Source organism: Melanotaenia boesemani, chromosome 23 (genome assembly GCF_017639745.1).
Source record: "Melanotaenia boesemani isolate fMelBoe1 chromosome 23, fMelBoe1.pri, whole genome shotgun sequence".
NCBI lineage: Eukaryota > Metazoa > Chordata > Actinopteri > Atheriniformes > Melanotaeniidae > Melanotaenia > Melanotaenia boesemani.
In genome coordinates, this window is record NC_055704.1 from 11,983,317 (window position 1) to 11,999,492 (window position 16,176).

The window sequence follows — 16,176 nt, forward strand, 5'->3', positions numbered from 1 at the left end:
CAACACAATCCTGCCGACTTTGAAGACATCCGAGGACCAAAAGGACACTTCTTTGTTTGAAGCCCAAGAATAAAAGCTGCATTTCAGATGTCCTTTTTAATCATGCAGAAAAAGTGAACTGCTTACAAGCTGAGATCTTATGTTTTTACAGCTGTGAGAAGAGCTGCCACATTTACTAAAGCCAACTTCCCTGTTTCCTCATCCATGTGTGCAAACTGATTAGATTTAGGTCAGCTGTATCCAAACAATCGATGCATGACGACTAATCTTTTCATAGTTTTGCTGTCCAGCGAATCTTCTCATGCAATCTCTCTTTAAGCAAAGCATCTATGCTGTTTTACTTTTCCTGTTAGTTGAAGTCGTTGTTCTGTCTTTTTTGCACCATATTTCCAATTGAAAATTTGAAAATTGATCTACGTGCATGCATAGATACAGTCTGCATGGGCATTAAATCTAGACTAGACATGGACATTTGCACGATGGCTTTGTGGTCTTAAGGTGATTAATGCAGCTGATGAAATTACATGTGGGGATACACAAGCCATGGACTGCAAAAAATATTATATTGAATACTTAGATTTAATCAGTTATGCAATCAAAAACTCCTTGGGAATTATCCCACAAGCTTGGTACATCTTTCCTAGAAGTTTTTCCAAATGAAAAGGGGAAAATTTGCTGGATGCAGATGACTTCATTATTTTCAGAGCCACTGCTGCCCCTGATGGTCTTTGAATATATATTCACTTCAACTTTTCCTTTGATTTTTCCTGCAGGACAACACAGTTACTGTGGAAACATGCATGTTAGCGAATGTGAATGCATGGGTGTTTCTGTGAGTGCCAAATATGTGTTTAATGATGAATGCAATCACGCAAATGTAACCCTATTAAGGATCAGAAAAAGACAAAAAGGCTCCCTAAAAACTTAGATTTCCAAATATACCTCAGTGTTTTACTCCATGAACTGTTAAATTTATGGTACTTACATTATAAAGCAGAAGACAGCCTATCACAGAGGCAATTCCAGCTATGCACGCCTCATGAAAGCACGTTAACTCTGCCAATAAAGAAATGATTGGTTGGCTTTGTTTTAAATATGATGTCTTTACACACATAAAAACACTAAATGCTGTAACACTATTGAGAAAATTCTGGTGGTGTTCAAAGTCCGACGTAGCTTGAAGGGAGCTGTGAAGGCAATTAGTTTATCTGCAGCCCGTGTAGGCTGTGATGTGAACGTATTTAACTGCATTCATAACCATGAAAAACGGAAGATATATATATTTATATATATTTATATATCCTGCAAACCACAGGCCTTTGAATGGAATTAGGCAGAGATCCCAAAGGAAGACAAGTGAGCTGATTAAATGTTGCTCTCCTAATTGAGAGAGCCAAGCTAATTTGCGATGAATCCCAGATCTTTTTCCTGTGCTGCATGAGAGGAAGTCATTAATAAACTCTGCACGTCTAATTATGAGTTAGGATTAGAAGAGGCAGTTTATTTCACCAGGATGCTTCAGAGAAATCTTCAAAATTCAAAAGGCTTCTTAGACTGAAATGAGGCAGACGCTTGCATTACAGTTCGGTCATCATTGCTTTCTCTTTATTTTCATTTTTGTTTTTATTTGACTAAGTTTAAAATAAAATATATTTTCCTCTATCTCATATTTTCTGTTAAATGAAAACTGAAAATTTAGAAATCTGACATATTCTGCAGAAAAAGCCTCTCAGCAGACAGCTGATTTCATGTTCTTGTGGCACCATCTGCAGGTTGCAAATGGTCTTCAACACCTCCTCTAGCTGAATACACCTCAAGGATAAATGCTGATGATACAGGGATGAACCAGATTTTAAAGTTTTGAAATTAAGTAGGAAGAATGAAGTGAAATATATTCAGCTGTGGACTGTGAACAGGACTGTGGCTGCAGACATGTCCTTCAGTACTCTGGTCCTCATGTGAATAGAAGACATATAGAGACCTTTGTCAGGACACTGAAGTTATTGATTTGCATGCTATCAGCTGGTTGGTGTTAATGGTTGAGTGTGTGGGTGCAGGAAAAGACCAGGGAAACTCATAAAACACACATTAAAGGCTAGAAATTAAACTAAGAGTAAAAACCCAGACAACAGGGACGCTATTTAAAACTGGAAATGTTCACAGGTGATATGATTTGGAAAAAAAAAAAAAACTAATCCCAGGATCAATGAAATGTTGACGCCTTGAAGTAAAATGATCAGCTGAGGATTTAAAGACAATATTTCTCCAAGGATTGGAAAGAAATTGCATATTTCTCTGTCCAGTCATTCATAGACAATGTGAGGAAACCTGAGGAACCCTAGTGTGTAAACGGAAATGAACTCAAGCCTGAGCTAAGCAACACCGTCATTCATCAGTTGCACATTCAATCTCACACACATGTGATTACTGTGGGAACCTTGGGCAAACACTAAAATACAAGCAATAAGTTAACCTTTTTGGTGTTGTTGACTTCTCTGGGCTCAGATGCTTCTCGGATGGACAGTGGAAACATGTATTGTGCTCAACATTCAGGATTCCACACCTTTTGGGAAGAAACTCTTTGGCTGCACATGGCCGCAGCAATCAATCTGAAGTCACCCATATTTGCAGGGTCTGCACCCGTTTACCTCAGTTTAAACATACAGGCTTATAGACGTCTGACACATAAGATAGTTGAACGAAAGGATCAGCTTATGTATGCTGTATTTTATTTATGTAAAATTTCAGCGTGCAGGTGCAAAGCTGGGATTGCTGGGAAGCTTTTTAGGGATTTGTGTTTGTTATTTTTGCCTCAGCCCACCTTAAAGTAACTTCACTTCTTTTAGCTCCCCATGCTTTATTGTCTGTGACAAATGAACTTTTAGAAATAGGCACTGTGCAAGGACAAAAGTGTGTATGTGGAGTGGGGAGGGATTACGTGCACTTGTGGGGGAGGCCTGGGTGGGCATGGGGGTGTTGTGCCGTGGGTCTGGGCTCTCCCGTGGTCACATTTGCATGATCACACTCACCACTCCTCATCACTGATCACTCCTTATTCCTCATACTCTGCATGCTGACACAGTCACTGAGTTGTCCAGTGGCTTTTTACTCTAAAAGTTCATTTTTCTTTTTTTTTCTGTGAGTTTGTATCTGGTTGTTGTTGTGATGCGTTTGTGATATTTCTTTTTGATTTGGTTATTATTTAAGAACTCTTAACCACTGGCAGCTCTGTTTTTCTGTAAAAGCCATAGAAAACTTTCTGGTGTGTTTATGTACAAGTCTGGTGATGGTGTGGACTGAAGGGTTGTTTCCTTTTGTCTGTGGTGTTTTTTTCCCTTTCTTTCCCTTTTGCTTCATTTTGCTGTCCCCTCCAGTCAGGTCCAGCAAGATTTCATAGATTCCATGATTCAAAGTAAATAAATGAATAAATGAATCAGATTATCAAGAGGAGTCTTATACCCATAAGCCTCCACTCCACTTTTAGAGCAATGCATGCAGCTTTCAGGACAACATATTTTCCTGGGACATCTGTACATTATTCAACAACACGATGCAAAAGCACATTCTGCACTTGTTACAAAGACATGAGTGAGGAAGAAGAGGGGGGAGAACTTGTAACGTAACAGCGACCCAGTGCTGTTCCACCATTTGGAGGAAGAATGGGACAAAATAAATGCTCCATCACGGCAACATCAGAAAGCTTTGTAAGCAATTTTATTATCTACTATTATTCACTCAGCCCCCCCACAAAATACACATTTAATGCACATGTGTAAAAATGCACAAAAAGAAAATAGGTGATAAAAACGTTACACACAAAATAACTTAAGGCAAAGACTTGTTTTCAGGTTGTGGTAACAGACTAAATGTGAAGCGTTGGACGTGAGGATGAAAAAAAAAGTGAAGATATAAAGCTGAACAAACACACTGCATCTACACAACAAACCCTTCATCTCAAATAAGGCGGTAATTGCAAAATATTAATGCTTTGGTTTTACATTACAGACAACGAATAAGAAATCCACCTGACATGGGCTAAAGATGTAATTACTGCTAGCTTTACTTATATTTTTTTTCATTGTTCAGCACATTAATTTCATGAAAAAATCTGTTATTTTGGTAGCAGCCATTGTTAGTTTAACAGTTATTGTCAAATTAGTACGGTGCATCTTAAAATTAAGTGGAACACCCTGTAGTTTGATGCAAATTATTAAACAGATTAAATGTGAAACCTCATAACCAACAGTTGGGGAAAAAAGGAACAAATATAAGGCAAAGTGGTAAATGTCTATCTAACTAATAAACAGTGTAAAAGAGGTGAGATTGTGTGTTTCTGGCTGATTGAATGATTGTCATTTTCATGCAGTCACAAAATGAAAAAAAAAAACATGCAGAGTTATGTGTTGATGTACAAATACCATGCCACAAGCCCATGTTCACATTTTTAAACTAACATATTCTACAGTCTAAACAGCATCCAGCATCCAGCAGCATCAGTACCAGTCCCTTCTGTAATAAAAAAAATAAATATATATTTAAAAGAATACAAATGAAAAGCACACATTTTTTAATCATAAGATTCAATAAGACTGTTTTATCTGAACTAATTAATTGAATTCTTGCCATTCCAAAAGTAGCCTGTAGGTGGCAGCACATAATGGTACAGACGGGTTAAAATGGTTAAAATGCAACAACAGCCCAGTCTTCTTTTTTATTTTACCCATCATAGCCAATTTGTGTTTGAATTCCTACCATCAAGAGATGCTCGAAAGCCAAAACATAAAGACATGGAAGCAACCTCCTGCATTTTAGGCGCTTCAAATGTTTGGTTTCTGAATTCAAGCAGGTGCAAAATTACTGAATCATAAAAGAATAAAGCTGTAAAAAGTGAATGTTAGTGTGTTAAATGACAAATAAAATTAGTTAAGAACTTAGTGCTGTTGGCTCTATTTTCATGCCCACACAAAGACTGTAGCAAGCCACAGTGGGACTATTAGCAACCAGTTAGTCCAGCTCAGACTTTTGCGACCAGAAAAAGGGGCTGATGTTCAAATGTTTGCACAAGAAAATTGAATATCATAAAGGTCAAGTAAAACATCAATAAAAGCAGACCGCTGCTGACTGTGTTTGTTAGAACTCTTTACCAGCTGAAAGTTATTCCCACTATCACCAAGTGCCTATAAAAGGGAATAGTCTATAGCCCCGGCTTTAAGTTCTTTAGTATGACTGATGATTTGGCGATCTATAATTGAAGGAAATCTGGAAGCTTGTGGTGGCGCATATGTTTTCACTGTCACCTATTAGTACGCTTCCACAAACCTAACTTTTCCCCTTTATTTAAAATTACATTTTTCTACAAACAGCACTAAGTAAATGTGTGTGAAGCGTCTCATCGTGCCTTCATTAAGCTTGTGCATCTCCACTAGCAGCTCATGCAAGTCTTTGTTACAGGAACACAAAAACAGAGCCCTTTGTGTTTACTGTCAAACTTTCTTCTAATTATTTTTTTTTCTAATGACATGGAAGCATTTCAGATAATAAATATTTATAATAATCTATCACATTTCTGTACTATTGGGAAGTCCTGCAGTGAGTTCATTCAGGCCTGTTGCGCCGCCTGAGACTGGTCGCTGGTTGCTCTGCTCCGATTTCCTCAATGTTTCTCTTGCATGAGTCTTCCATGAACTCCAACCCATCTTCCTCCTCCTCTGCCTCCACATCCTCTCCTCCTGCTGCCGCTTCTCCATCTGTTTCCTCTGGTCTGAGCTCCTTCCCCTTTTCACCTTCTGTTGTGGCATCATTTTCATCATCTGAATGCTTTTCAGAATCTGTTTCAGCAGCTTCCGCTGTCTCTTCAGAGGGCTGCTTGTCCACTGCAGCTGTGGTGTTGCTGGCCCCGAGGGACTGAATGAGGTCATCTAGATTATGTTCATAAGAAGCATCTGAAAGACAGAAAATGACATGTATCATTATGCATATTTGGCATTTTATAAGTTATGTGGATTTCAGTAAGAAGGGTCAGTAAGTCAGAACTGTATGGTCTGTAATAAAACCTGGAAGCATCATCTTCGAAAAAGAAATGTAGCCGTGACCAGACACCCAATAAAAGTAGCTTTTTCATACACACTTAGTGAAAAGAACTGAAGGTTCTTAAGCCAAAATAGCTTTGTAGCCTAATAAGAACCAAGTATTGAGTATCTGAAACCTTAACAGTGGTTTTGGAAGTATGAAACATCATTTTCAAACATGGATTATCCACCACAAAGTCCAGACTTTAACCTCCAATGAGAATCCTTGGGATGTGCAAGAAAAGCCTTGACAAAGAGGCCCAACTTTTCCATCATCCATACAAGATGTTGTAGAAAAATGAATGCAGCTATGAATGAAACTTCTCCAAAGAGAAAACATGCTGCAATAAAAGTTATAGTTTTTATGGTCAGGTGCTGTCACAAATCCAACTTCAACCACATTCAGAAATGACAAATGAGATGCAAAATAGAATCTAAAAAAAGGTGTCAGAGTGGCAGAGTTGCGACTGCAGCACACCTGCATTAACATATTACCCAGCCTGCAGTATAGATGGCAACATTACAACCAAGAGTCTGCAGTTACTGATGTTAAATATCTAGAGCTACGGAGTTCATCAACTAACCGTTGACATTCAGAGGTGGACAGTCCATTCCTCTTTTTTTCATCAGGTACCGGATGGTCTGGAGTTGAGACATTATCTCATTCTTTTGCTCCTGGGCCACCGACTTCACACTGCAGAACAAGGACAGAAAAATTAGACAATGAATTGATGCATCACTCAAAATGTTGCACTGTACTTTTAGACTCTTTGAAATGTACATAGAGTACATGATATTGCAATCATAAATGTGTAACTGATCAGCGTTTCTCCCTTCACTCTACAAACACCACAGAAAATAGGAGGCAAAGCAAAAGAATAATGTGACAGAGCTGACGGAGGATCATGTTTCAGAGCCAAAACTGTGCATACAAAATATGAAAATGATGTGTGGTGCACACTTGGAAACCACAGTGTGTGGAAACTGACACGAATCATGACTCACCAGTTGGTGAGTGGGTCCAGCTGTGTGAGGATGGAGTTGAGCATCCGTTCAGTTTGCGCCAGTCTTTGTTCCAACTCATTCAACTGGTTCTCTGTGTGAAAACTCCATGTTAATTATCTACGGTTAACAAATATGTGTGCTCAAAGAAAACACAGATATGCAAACAGACGTACTGGAGCACACACCTGCCTCTACAGATTTTATGGCCCCTTTTGCAAATTTATCCTTTTGTGCTTTGTCATCTGAAGACTTGATCTGAGAAATGAAAAAAAAAGTCACATTTTGCACCGACTGACTTTCATAATTAATTTTTAATCCATGCAACTTGACATTATCGGTTACCTTCAAGAACTTATAGGCTGCAAACACTCCCACTCCGATGGCGTAGAGGGGCATCAGCGTGAACACGTAGCCCTTGTTGTTGTTAGATTTGTACTTGTCACTCTTCAGTTCCTGCTCCAAACGTTTCTTCATTTGCTGGATGTTCTCAGGGGTCTGATGCGAGCCAGGGGAGTTCACATTGATGGGCTGACCTCTCACTGCACCAGGGCCCGGACCTACATCAGGAAAAAGGCATGAAAGGATAAAATCCTAAAGCCTTAACAGACTACCATCCATATATTCATACCACTAGTACGATAGTAAAAAAAAATTGTGAGCTTCTGTTCTTATTAAATGCTGCACCTCTAGAGATTTTGTGATTTATGGAAAGATACACGAAACCCATGGGAAGGCCACTGAAATCCACTAAACTTAATGGGGTGATGTCATGAATACAGTTTTGCTAAGTGCATTATCATGCTGGAAATGGCAATTAGATTACAGCCACAGAGGCACATGTTCAGCTACAAATGCACTGTGGTGTTCAAGCCACAATGGATTGGTATGAATGGGCTTTAAAGTACACCAACACATTCACCATACCCTGACCCAAAAGACAGGCTTTTTAGCTGTTACAGCTAAAATATGTGCTGAAATTCTGCAACCTTCTTCAACTAACTCGCTTAAATAAGTGAGGTGGTAACCTCTCATATAATATATTATCACATAAATAAGGAGGTATATCCTTCTTTAGTTGTACAGTTTTGGTAATAGAAGCCATGCACTGTAAAAAGGTGACATTCTGCCCTGAGTAAATCCACAAAAAGCTTAAAATTTGAAGACTCTGGGCCCGTCATGAACTCTACCTCTGTGCAACATTATTTACACAAACATATCTTTCATGTTAGCACCATGTTAGTTAATAATAAAGGGTGTAGAATTTAAATAAAAGAAAACCTTTCCAACCACTAAGTACGGGGGTGGAATGATCATGCTCTGGATTTTAAGTTGCAGCTAGTAGTGCAGCCAAAACTTCATTGGTGGAGAAAAAGATAAATGCCATTCTGTTTGTATAAAACAGCTGAGACTATGTTTCCTACAAAAGGATAATAATCCTAAACACACATACACACACAAAGCACATGCAAAGCCCCCCAAGACTTAAGAATCTCAAGTACAACCAGATGTACATAGATCTGAGAGCTAGACACCTCTTGCTTTAAGAAGGTGCCCCTATAATGCAATAATATTCATAGCATAAAAGTTAATGTCATCCTGAAAACTACCCAAACAAAAAGACACAGCTTATGATATAGATCGATACTTTATCTTCATGAGAAATCTTGCCTTTTTGTAATACATAGATCCTACGGTGACGCTTGTATTTTTAGGATGAACTGCACCTTTAATAAACATTCACTAAATAGAAACCAAAGTTACACACCTTCACCATATTGGCCTCGAGCAGAACATGTTGTTCTTTCATATTTACTAGAGATCGAGGGAAATGTCTCACAGGCCAAGGCCACACACAGAGCATCCGTTTAGGGAACCATATTCATATGAAAACATATGTGTGCGCGGGACTTATTACCTTTTCTGTTGTAACGAAGGTCAAATTTAGATTCCTTCGCCGCTGTTCCGCCACCAACACCGAACAATCTCGGCAAGACAACAAACGTGAATAGCACGACCGTAAACGCCAGGGCGACTTGTTGTGATGTTGACAAAACCATCCTCTCCCTCAACACACGAAAAGGGACGAAAGACCTGCCGAAAATGAACAAAACGAGCTAGTTGCTGAAAGATTAAACTGAAAGAGACTAAAACCAAATGTAATATCAGGCTGTCAAGGTGATGGCCATCGTAAATTGTGCCATCTGAGACGTAAATCCAAGGTGAAGAACCCAAAACAGCTGCGCTCTTCATGTAAACTCCGCAGAGTACTTCCGGTGTAGCGACAAATTGGCAAACCCTGTCAGAATAAGATACCGGAAGTTTGTGAGGCTCCGTTTGTGTCAAAAAAATATGAGGTTCCGTTTGTGTCAACCATAAAGTAGATGTGATGTGTGTAGATGTTGGTCTGTGTTGTTGCTACGTGTCTTTGGCTGATGTCTATGTTCTTAAATGTTTTTGCTAAGTGTTGTTGCTTTATGCGTATGTCTATGTTGCATGTGTTTGTTGCACATGTAAATGTTGAACATAGTATTTGTTGCATGTGTTTGCTGCATATTTATTTAGACGTTGTAGTACTCTGCATGTGTCTTTACCTTCTGTGATTGGTTAATGTCATTGCTTTCTGTTGTTGGTCCTTGTCATTGGTCTGTGTTGCTGTTACCTGTTGCCCTTGTCATTAATAAATAACTGTTAAATTGGGCCATGTCTCATCTAAGTGTTTATTAGATATTACAAAAAAAATCCTTTCAATATAAAAACTTCAAAATGTTTAGTTTTTGACCTCGTATTTGTTTCAGGCATAATTAGGACAGCAAAGGAGTCCTAGCGCAAACAGCATTGAGCTAATGATGGGGGTTAAGTTCTTGGCCTAAAACTTTAAAATAACACCCTGGAGTTTGGGCTATTTACTGTGTATAAATGTGTGCCTGCATTAGCAGGACTCACTTTGCATGGTAACTAGTGTCTGGGCCACCGGATTGTTTAATCATAGTTCAACCAATTGAAACTTTATTATAACACTAGGGGGCATAGAACTTCAGCACTGTTTCTTGTAGCAGCCTCTTCAGTTTGGAGCAGTCCACGTTGATGTACTGCATCAGCTCTATGTCATGAACATCCACGTTGTCCTCTGAGCACACAGAGCCCTCGATATACAATTCAGGGTCTGCACACTTCAAAGTGCGGAAACTGAGGAAAAGGCAAGATGATGGATTGAGTGGCTGCACTGACCAGAGCTCTTTAAAAAGTCCCAAATGTTTTACTTTTACGTTTAATCTTTCACCCAAATGACTGTAATGGCTAAATCAAACGCTTTTAAACAAGTGAAACTGGTTTTTGACTCTAAAGATAAGGATAAATCACCGGCTGGAGTTAAAAGAAGAGGGAGCAACGTAGTTGCTGAACATGATTATGCAATGGAGGTAACTGCGGCGTCTAAAAGAGATCGGGGGGATGACTCATGTCTGTCAACTCCAATGAAAACACCTCTGGAAAAGAAATCTATATAGGCAGAAAAACGGGGCAGGGTGAGTTATCTTTAAAGGATGTAATGAATACAATTACTAAACTCGGAGAAAAAGTGGACTCTCATCAGAATAACACTGACAAAGTTAGAGATGGTGGATGTTAAGCTAGCTGAGCTAAAACAACAAGCTACTCAAAGTAGCACTATGCTTATTAGCTTGGCTAAAGCAGGAGAATTTAATGCGGAAGGAGTGAAAGAGTTCAAAGCCAAAGTCAAAGCAATGGCGAAACAAAACAAACAAATAATTAAAGACTGGATTATTGGTTGGTGAGTGATGGCATCTCACAGTGTACTTCACAATGCCTGATTTCTAAAGCACCTTTATCTGAAAAATCTGAAAAAATATCTGGAAAATATGAAAAAGAAAAAGAAAATTGAATGGCATCAGCATGAGGGCAAAAGTGCTGTTAATAAAATTAAAGGGCTAATTCCGCAGACAAAAACACACATGAAATCAAAAGAAAATTCTTCTGAAATCTCACAACTGAACAATTTTGAATGCGATGTGTAAAAAAAAGCCACAGACCGGCACAATGAGTTATTACTACTACTTCCCAATGATGAATATAAAATTCAAAATGACTGGTTTTCTTGCATTATAGATTACAGTGATGGATTTAAAGATCAGGTGGAGAAATGGACATAAAACAGCCCCCAGATCCTTCTTATATTCTCCAATGTTATCTAATGACCCCTGATAATCCCGTGACCAACATTACAAGCTGACGCATCACAAAATTACAATGTGTTGGATATAATGCAGAAACAAAATGAAATTACTACAGTCCTGATGCAACAATAATGCCTCTCAGCACTCCCGAAAAGGGAAATTCCCATTTTTGATAGTAATACACTCAAATACCATTAATTTATTAAAGCTTTTGAAAATTGAGTCGAGCAAAACACCAATAACTGTGATAGACTTTATTTCCTTGAACAGTACACTAGAGGGCATGCAAAGGAGCTGGTGAGGAGCTGCTTCCACATATTGAGTCAGACAGAGGATATGTGAAGGCAAAAGGCTCTGTTGAGAGAGCACTATGGCAATGAGCAAAAGGTGGCAGCAGCATACATGGAAAGAGCTGTCATGGCCCACTATTAAAACAGAGGATGTGAAGGCCCACCAGGAGTAGCCTCTTTCTTGCTATAATGCCATGGAAGATGTGCAATATTTAAGTGATCTGGATACACCCACAATTATGTTGGAAATCATCAAAAAACTGCCCTACAAACTCCAAGACCACCAGAGGTGCCACGCATGGGACCTGCCCAACCTGTGAATAAGGCCAAGGACATGAAATTACCAGCCATCAGGATCTGTCCCTGCTGCAGTTGAAGACACACATTATATGTGTGTGCTCGATTGGAAAAAAATGACCCACAAGGAGAGAATTGACTTTCTGAAAGGAAAGGGTGCAAACATTGCAGGGAGGAATTCTTGCTTGAAGTGTGGCCAAAAACATCCTACTGTGCTCCATAAGGACTGTGTGGCAATAACAGAACCAGCTGAGAGAAGCATCCAAGGGACAGTGGACAACTTAACTAAGCAAACAATCCCATATGTCATTCAAACTCTAGTTTTGTCTCATCTGGATTATTGTTCTGTGGTTTGGGCAAATACATCATTTAACAATATCAGAAAATTACAGTTGGTACAAAACAAAGCAGCACGTGTAGCTCTGAAATGTGGTTTTATGACAAATGTTGCTAAAATGCACATTGACTCTCCTGGTTATGGGTAAAGGATAGATGGTTATATTCACCGATTAATTTTTAAAATAATATTATGACAAAAACACAATTTATGTTTTACCTGAAACTTCCGTTTAGCAAATACACACAATAATATATATACACAATAATTACTCGACAAGGCACGCAGTAGGGCTGTGTTTCCCTCTACCAAAGAGTAAAACAAGTTTAAGCCACAGTGATGTTTAGAGCCATGCATGAGTGGAACTCACTACCACAAAATATTACAAAACAATGCAATGCAAAGCAACTGAAAATATACTATAAAAATAATCAGATTTAAATTGAATAATGTTCGAGTGTATTTTAGTATGATAGTATATAAGATAAGTATGACTACATTGTAAATTAATGTATAAATTATGACAATGTATGGGAATTAATATTGTATTAGTCGAAAAAGTAAGATGATCAAAATGTCATTTTAATATTTAATTTGTAATCTGTGAAAAATGTGAATTGTACACTTTTTCTACTGTAAACTGACCCCAGGAAGAATAGCTGATGCAGCATGCTGCTGATGCTAATGGGGATCTCAATAAACAAACATAAACAAACTCCTTGGTATTCAGTGGGCTTACAGGGGCAGGAGAGAGACATTTTAAGCTTCCTGTTCAAGTGAAGGCGAAGAAGGGTAATAAAATATTCTCACGTATGCCTTTTTGGACCAGGGAAGTACTGCAGTGTTTGAAGCAGAAGCTCAATTTGTCTGGGAAAAGAGCCAACATTCTTCTAAGGACCATGGGGCAGGAGAAGGTGGTCAGTAGCTACATCATGCCAGAACTTGAAGATTTATTTTATTGAGTTACCAAAAACATACACTCAGTCGTCAATGCCAGTCTACAAAGCAAACATACCTACGAACAAGAATCTGACAAGGTGGCCATATTTAAAATGCCTCTCCTTACCACAGATTGAGGCTGGAATTGAGTTGCTGATCGGAATAATTGTTCCACGAGCCATGGAACCACTGGAAGTCATCCGCAGTGAACATAATGGATCCTAAGGCGTAAGGATGGTCCTGGGTTGGACAGTAAAGGGACCACTGAAACAGTGGAGAGACCAATTATTGTGGGCAGCCAGTAACTGAACAGTGTGGCCATTTTAAATTTGGATGAACTGTGGCAATAGCAATTTAAGATGGATTTTCCAGAATCTGCAGTGGAGGAGCAAGTGGATCTGTCCAGAGAATACCTAAGGTTCATGAACATGGTCAGAAAGTCAGCTAAACACGTTGATGGTCACTACCAGATCACCTTGCCTTTGAAAAATTCAAACATCAGTGTGACACAACAAACACGAGCAGAGGGGTAGCATCAAAGTGATTTATTTGAACAGATCCATTTTCAATCCTAAACCACATTCACTAGCCCTGGTACCGCCTCTGGATACTCTGAAAGATTAGGAAAGTCCTTTGAAAAAACAACCTTACTGGTGGGGAGCGGTCCTACTTTAACTTAAAAAAACCAAAAGAAAATCACCACATGCTCCCCCACACTCAAGCACGCACACGCAAGCCCCAAGTGATAAAACAAACAATAACCACAAATAAACAAAGGGCCAGATCCCCAACAGTGGCTCACAATTAATTAAAAATTAGCTACTAAAAACTCCAGAGGCAGCACCAGCTGATTCCAAACTATGGAGGGAGGAGGGAAGCCGAACAGGATCAAACAAAATGAGAAATATATCTAATTTAAAAAAAAACAAAAACATTTGTGCCATCCATCCATCCATTCTGTATCCATCCATCCATTCTGTACTTAAGCCAACATAGCTTTGTAGTCTTATGAAAACCACATGTCAGAGTGGCTAATAAGAGGGGAAAAAGCTTCAAGTTGTTTTGGAGCATAGAGATTTGAATGTGGAACTTGACGAGTCCATTTACACTGTGCCAGAGTTACGGGTGCATCAGGGTAAGAAGAGCAGCAGATAAAGCATTACATTCATCACATCTATTGTACAAACTCTTGAGGGCAGTGTTATGCTCTGGGGTGGTTTCAGTTAGTCAGAAACAGCTTCACCATTATTATGTCCCCCCTGATATGATCATAACACTTTTGACATGCACAATGCATACTAAATCAGAAGATTTTTTTTAACCTTTTGAACATTGAGATGCTCAATAATCCTTAACTCTTTCAGCTTGCAATAAAAAAATCTATCCGCCACAGGTCTGTTTTGTTTTGCTGTCGACATTTTTCCAAGTCTTTCCTGAAACTCATTACATCACCAAAACTCCCATGTGCTTCAAGTATGCTCAAAAACAACATATACCACAGAAACGATTGGAATAAGCTTATGTGGTTATATTTTTCCACCTATACAAGAAATCCACTACTTATATTAATTAACTTAATGAAATCATGAAGAAAAATATAACTATTAACAGGTAGAATTGCAACCACAGTGATAAACCATTGCAATAAAAGTACATCATTATCATTGTCATTTTATAATTTATAGTGTTTCTGAACCATAAAATTTCTGTCTGTGTGTGATAATCTATCACATACCTCTAGCAATTTATAGTTGGTTGGACAAAGTCCATTAAATAGATGGTTGTAAACACTGGATCACTGTGTCAAAATCACCATCCCCACTCATGGATGGCATTGGAGTCTGGTAATTTGATAAAATAACAACTCTTTTCATAACTGTGAGGTCGGACACCTGTGTGGAGACAGAAATTCCTGTGTAATCAAGTAAGAAAACTTGTAATTCATTTACTTAAATGTGTTTGAAGTTTTGAATTTGTGCAAGTTGAGGGGCAATAAAAGGTTTTTCATATAATTATTTCAAGATCTGCTGCCACAGCTAGCTAAATATTGACAGAGGTGAGGATGGCTGTACGGTACACACTATAGTTCAAGCACTTTTAAAAAATGCTACTTTAGGATCTTTTGGATTTAATTCGTCATGATGCTTAATTATTTTGTCATTTCTATCTATCTTTCTTTTTTTTAAATGAGTTAATTTTTCTGTTGTCAGAAGAATAGCTCCACATTTTGATGTTTTTGTCCATTGCTTTGATTAGCTAAACATATGGTTTCCTCTGAGTTCATCATTTTTATTCCTCTTTTTAAACAGTTTCTGGATACAGAAAGGTATTTGGTTAGTATTTGCTTTGTACATAATTTTACTTAAGTTGTACTCTAGTAAATCTCTAAATTTCACTGTGTGTAATTGGATGAATATTGAATTCAGTTTGTTAAATTTGGAACAATAAACAAGTTATCAAAAAGTTTGGTTTTGACATAATTTATGTGTAATTATTTCTACTCAGAATGTCCTTCATAAATTAAATGGCTGTGTCCCAAAGTAAACAACAAATGCATATAAGTGATACTGTTCTTTGTGCAGACTAGAAATCATTCTTTGTGTACTAGAATAAAAAAATGCAGATCACACAATTTCCATTCTAATTTTAATTTTTAAGCTAAACGTGTTTTCAGTAAAGTTAACCAATTAGATTTCATAGTTTATTCATCTTAAATTTTTCCTCAAAGGACTTTCTGTTATATTTAATGGTAAGACACTGGATTGAACAAATCACATACTTAATAAAAGTGTGTATTTATCTGTCCATTCATCCATTGGCTATATCAGCATTTTCCACTGTAGGACAGCAGAAAGCCTGGAGCCTATCCCAGCTGCTATTAGGCAAGAAACATATAACATGGACAGGTGTGTGTATTCAGTCATGTTAAATAAAAAGTTTAAAATATCAGCACATTGCAGGGGAAAAAAATTTAGTCTTTACTGTGTCTTTAGTAACAACATCATAGTGTTAATTCTAATGCTCATAATTGCAAGCTAACAACCCAG

The 16,176-nt window shown here is 38.1% G+C and overlaps 1 protein-coding gene across 2 annotated transcripts; it reads right to left on the reverse strand.

Annotated features, from left to right (window-relative positions):
• Positions 1–3,698: 3,698 nt before the first annotated feature.
• Positions 3,699–9,334, reverse strand: ccdc107 (coiled-coil domain containing 107). 2 transcript variants are annotated; one of them, XM_041977950.1, is made up of 6 exons: positions 8,989–9,334; positions 7,416–7,630; positions 7,259–7,328; positions 7,074–7,164; positions 6,653–6,762; positions 3,699–5,942 (listed from the first exon to the last, which is right to left on the reverse strand). In XM_041977950.1, the coding sequence occupies exons 1-6, from the start codon at positions 9,128–9,130 to the stop codon at positions 5,596–5,598; spliced, it is 975 nt and encodes a 324-aa protein (XP_041833884.1). In that variant the 5' UTR covers positions 9,131–9,334; the 3' UTR covers positions 3,699–5,595. The 2 variants fall into 2 exon arrangements, with proteins under 2 accessions (XP_041833884.1, XP_041833883.1); XM_041977949.1 differs by having other exon boundaries at positions 7,247–7,328.
• Positions 9,335–16,176: the final 6,842 nt, after the last annotated feature.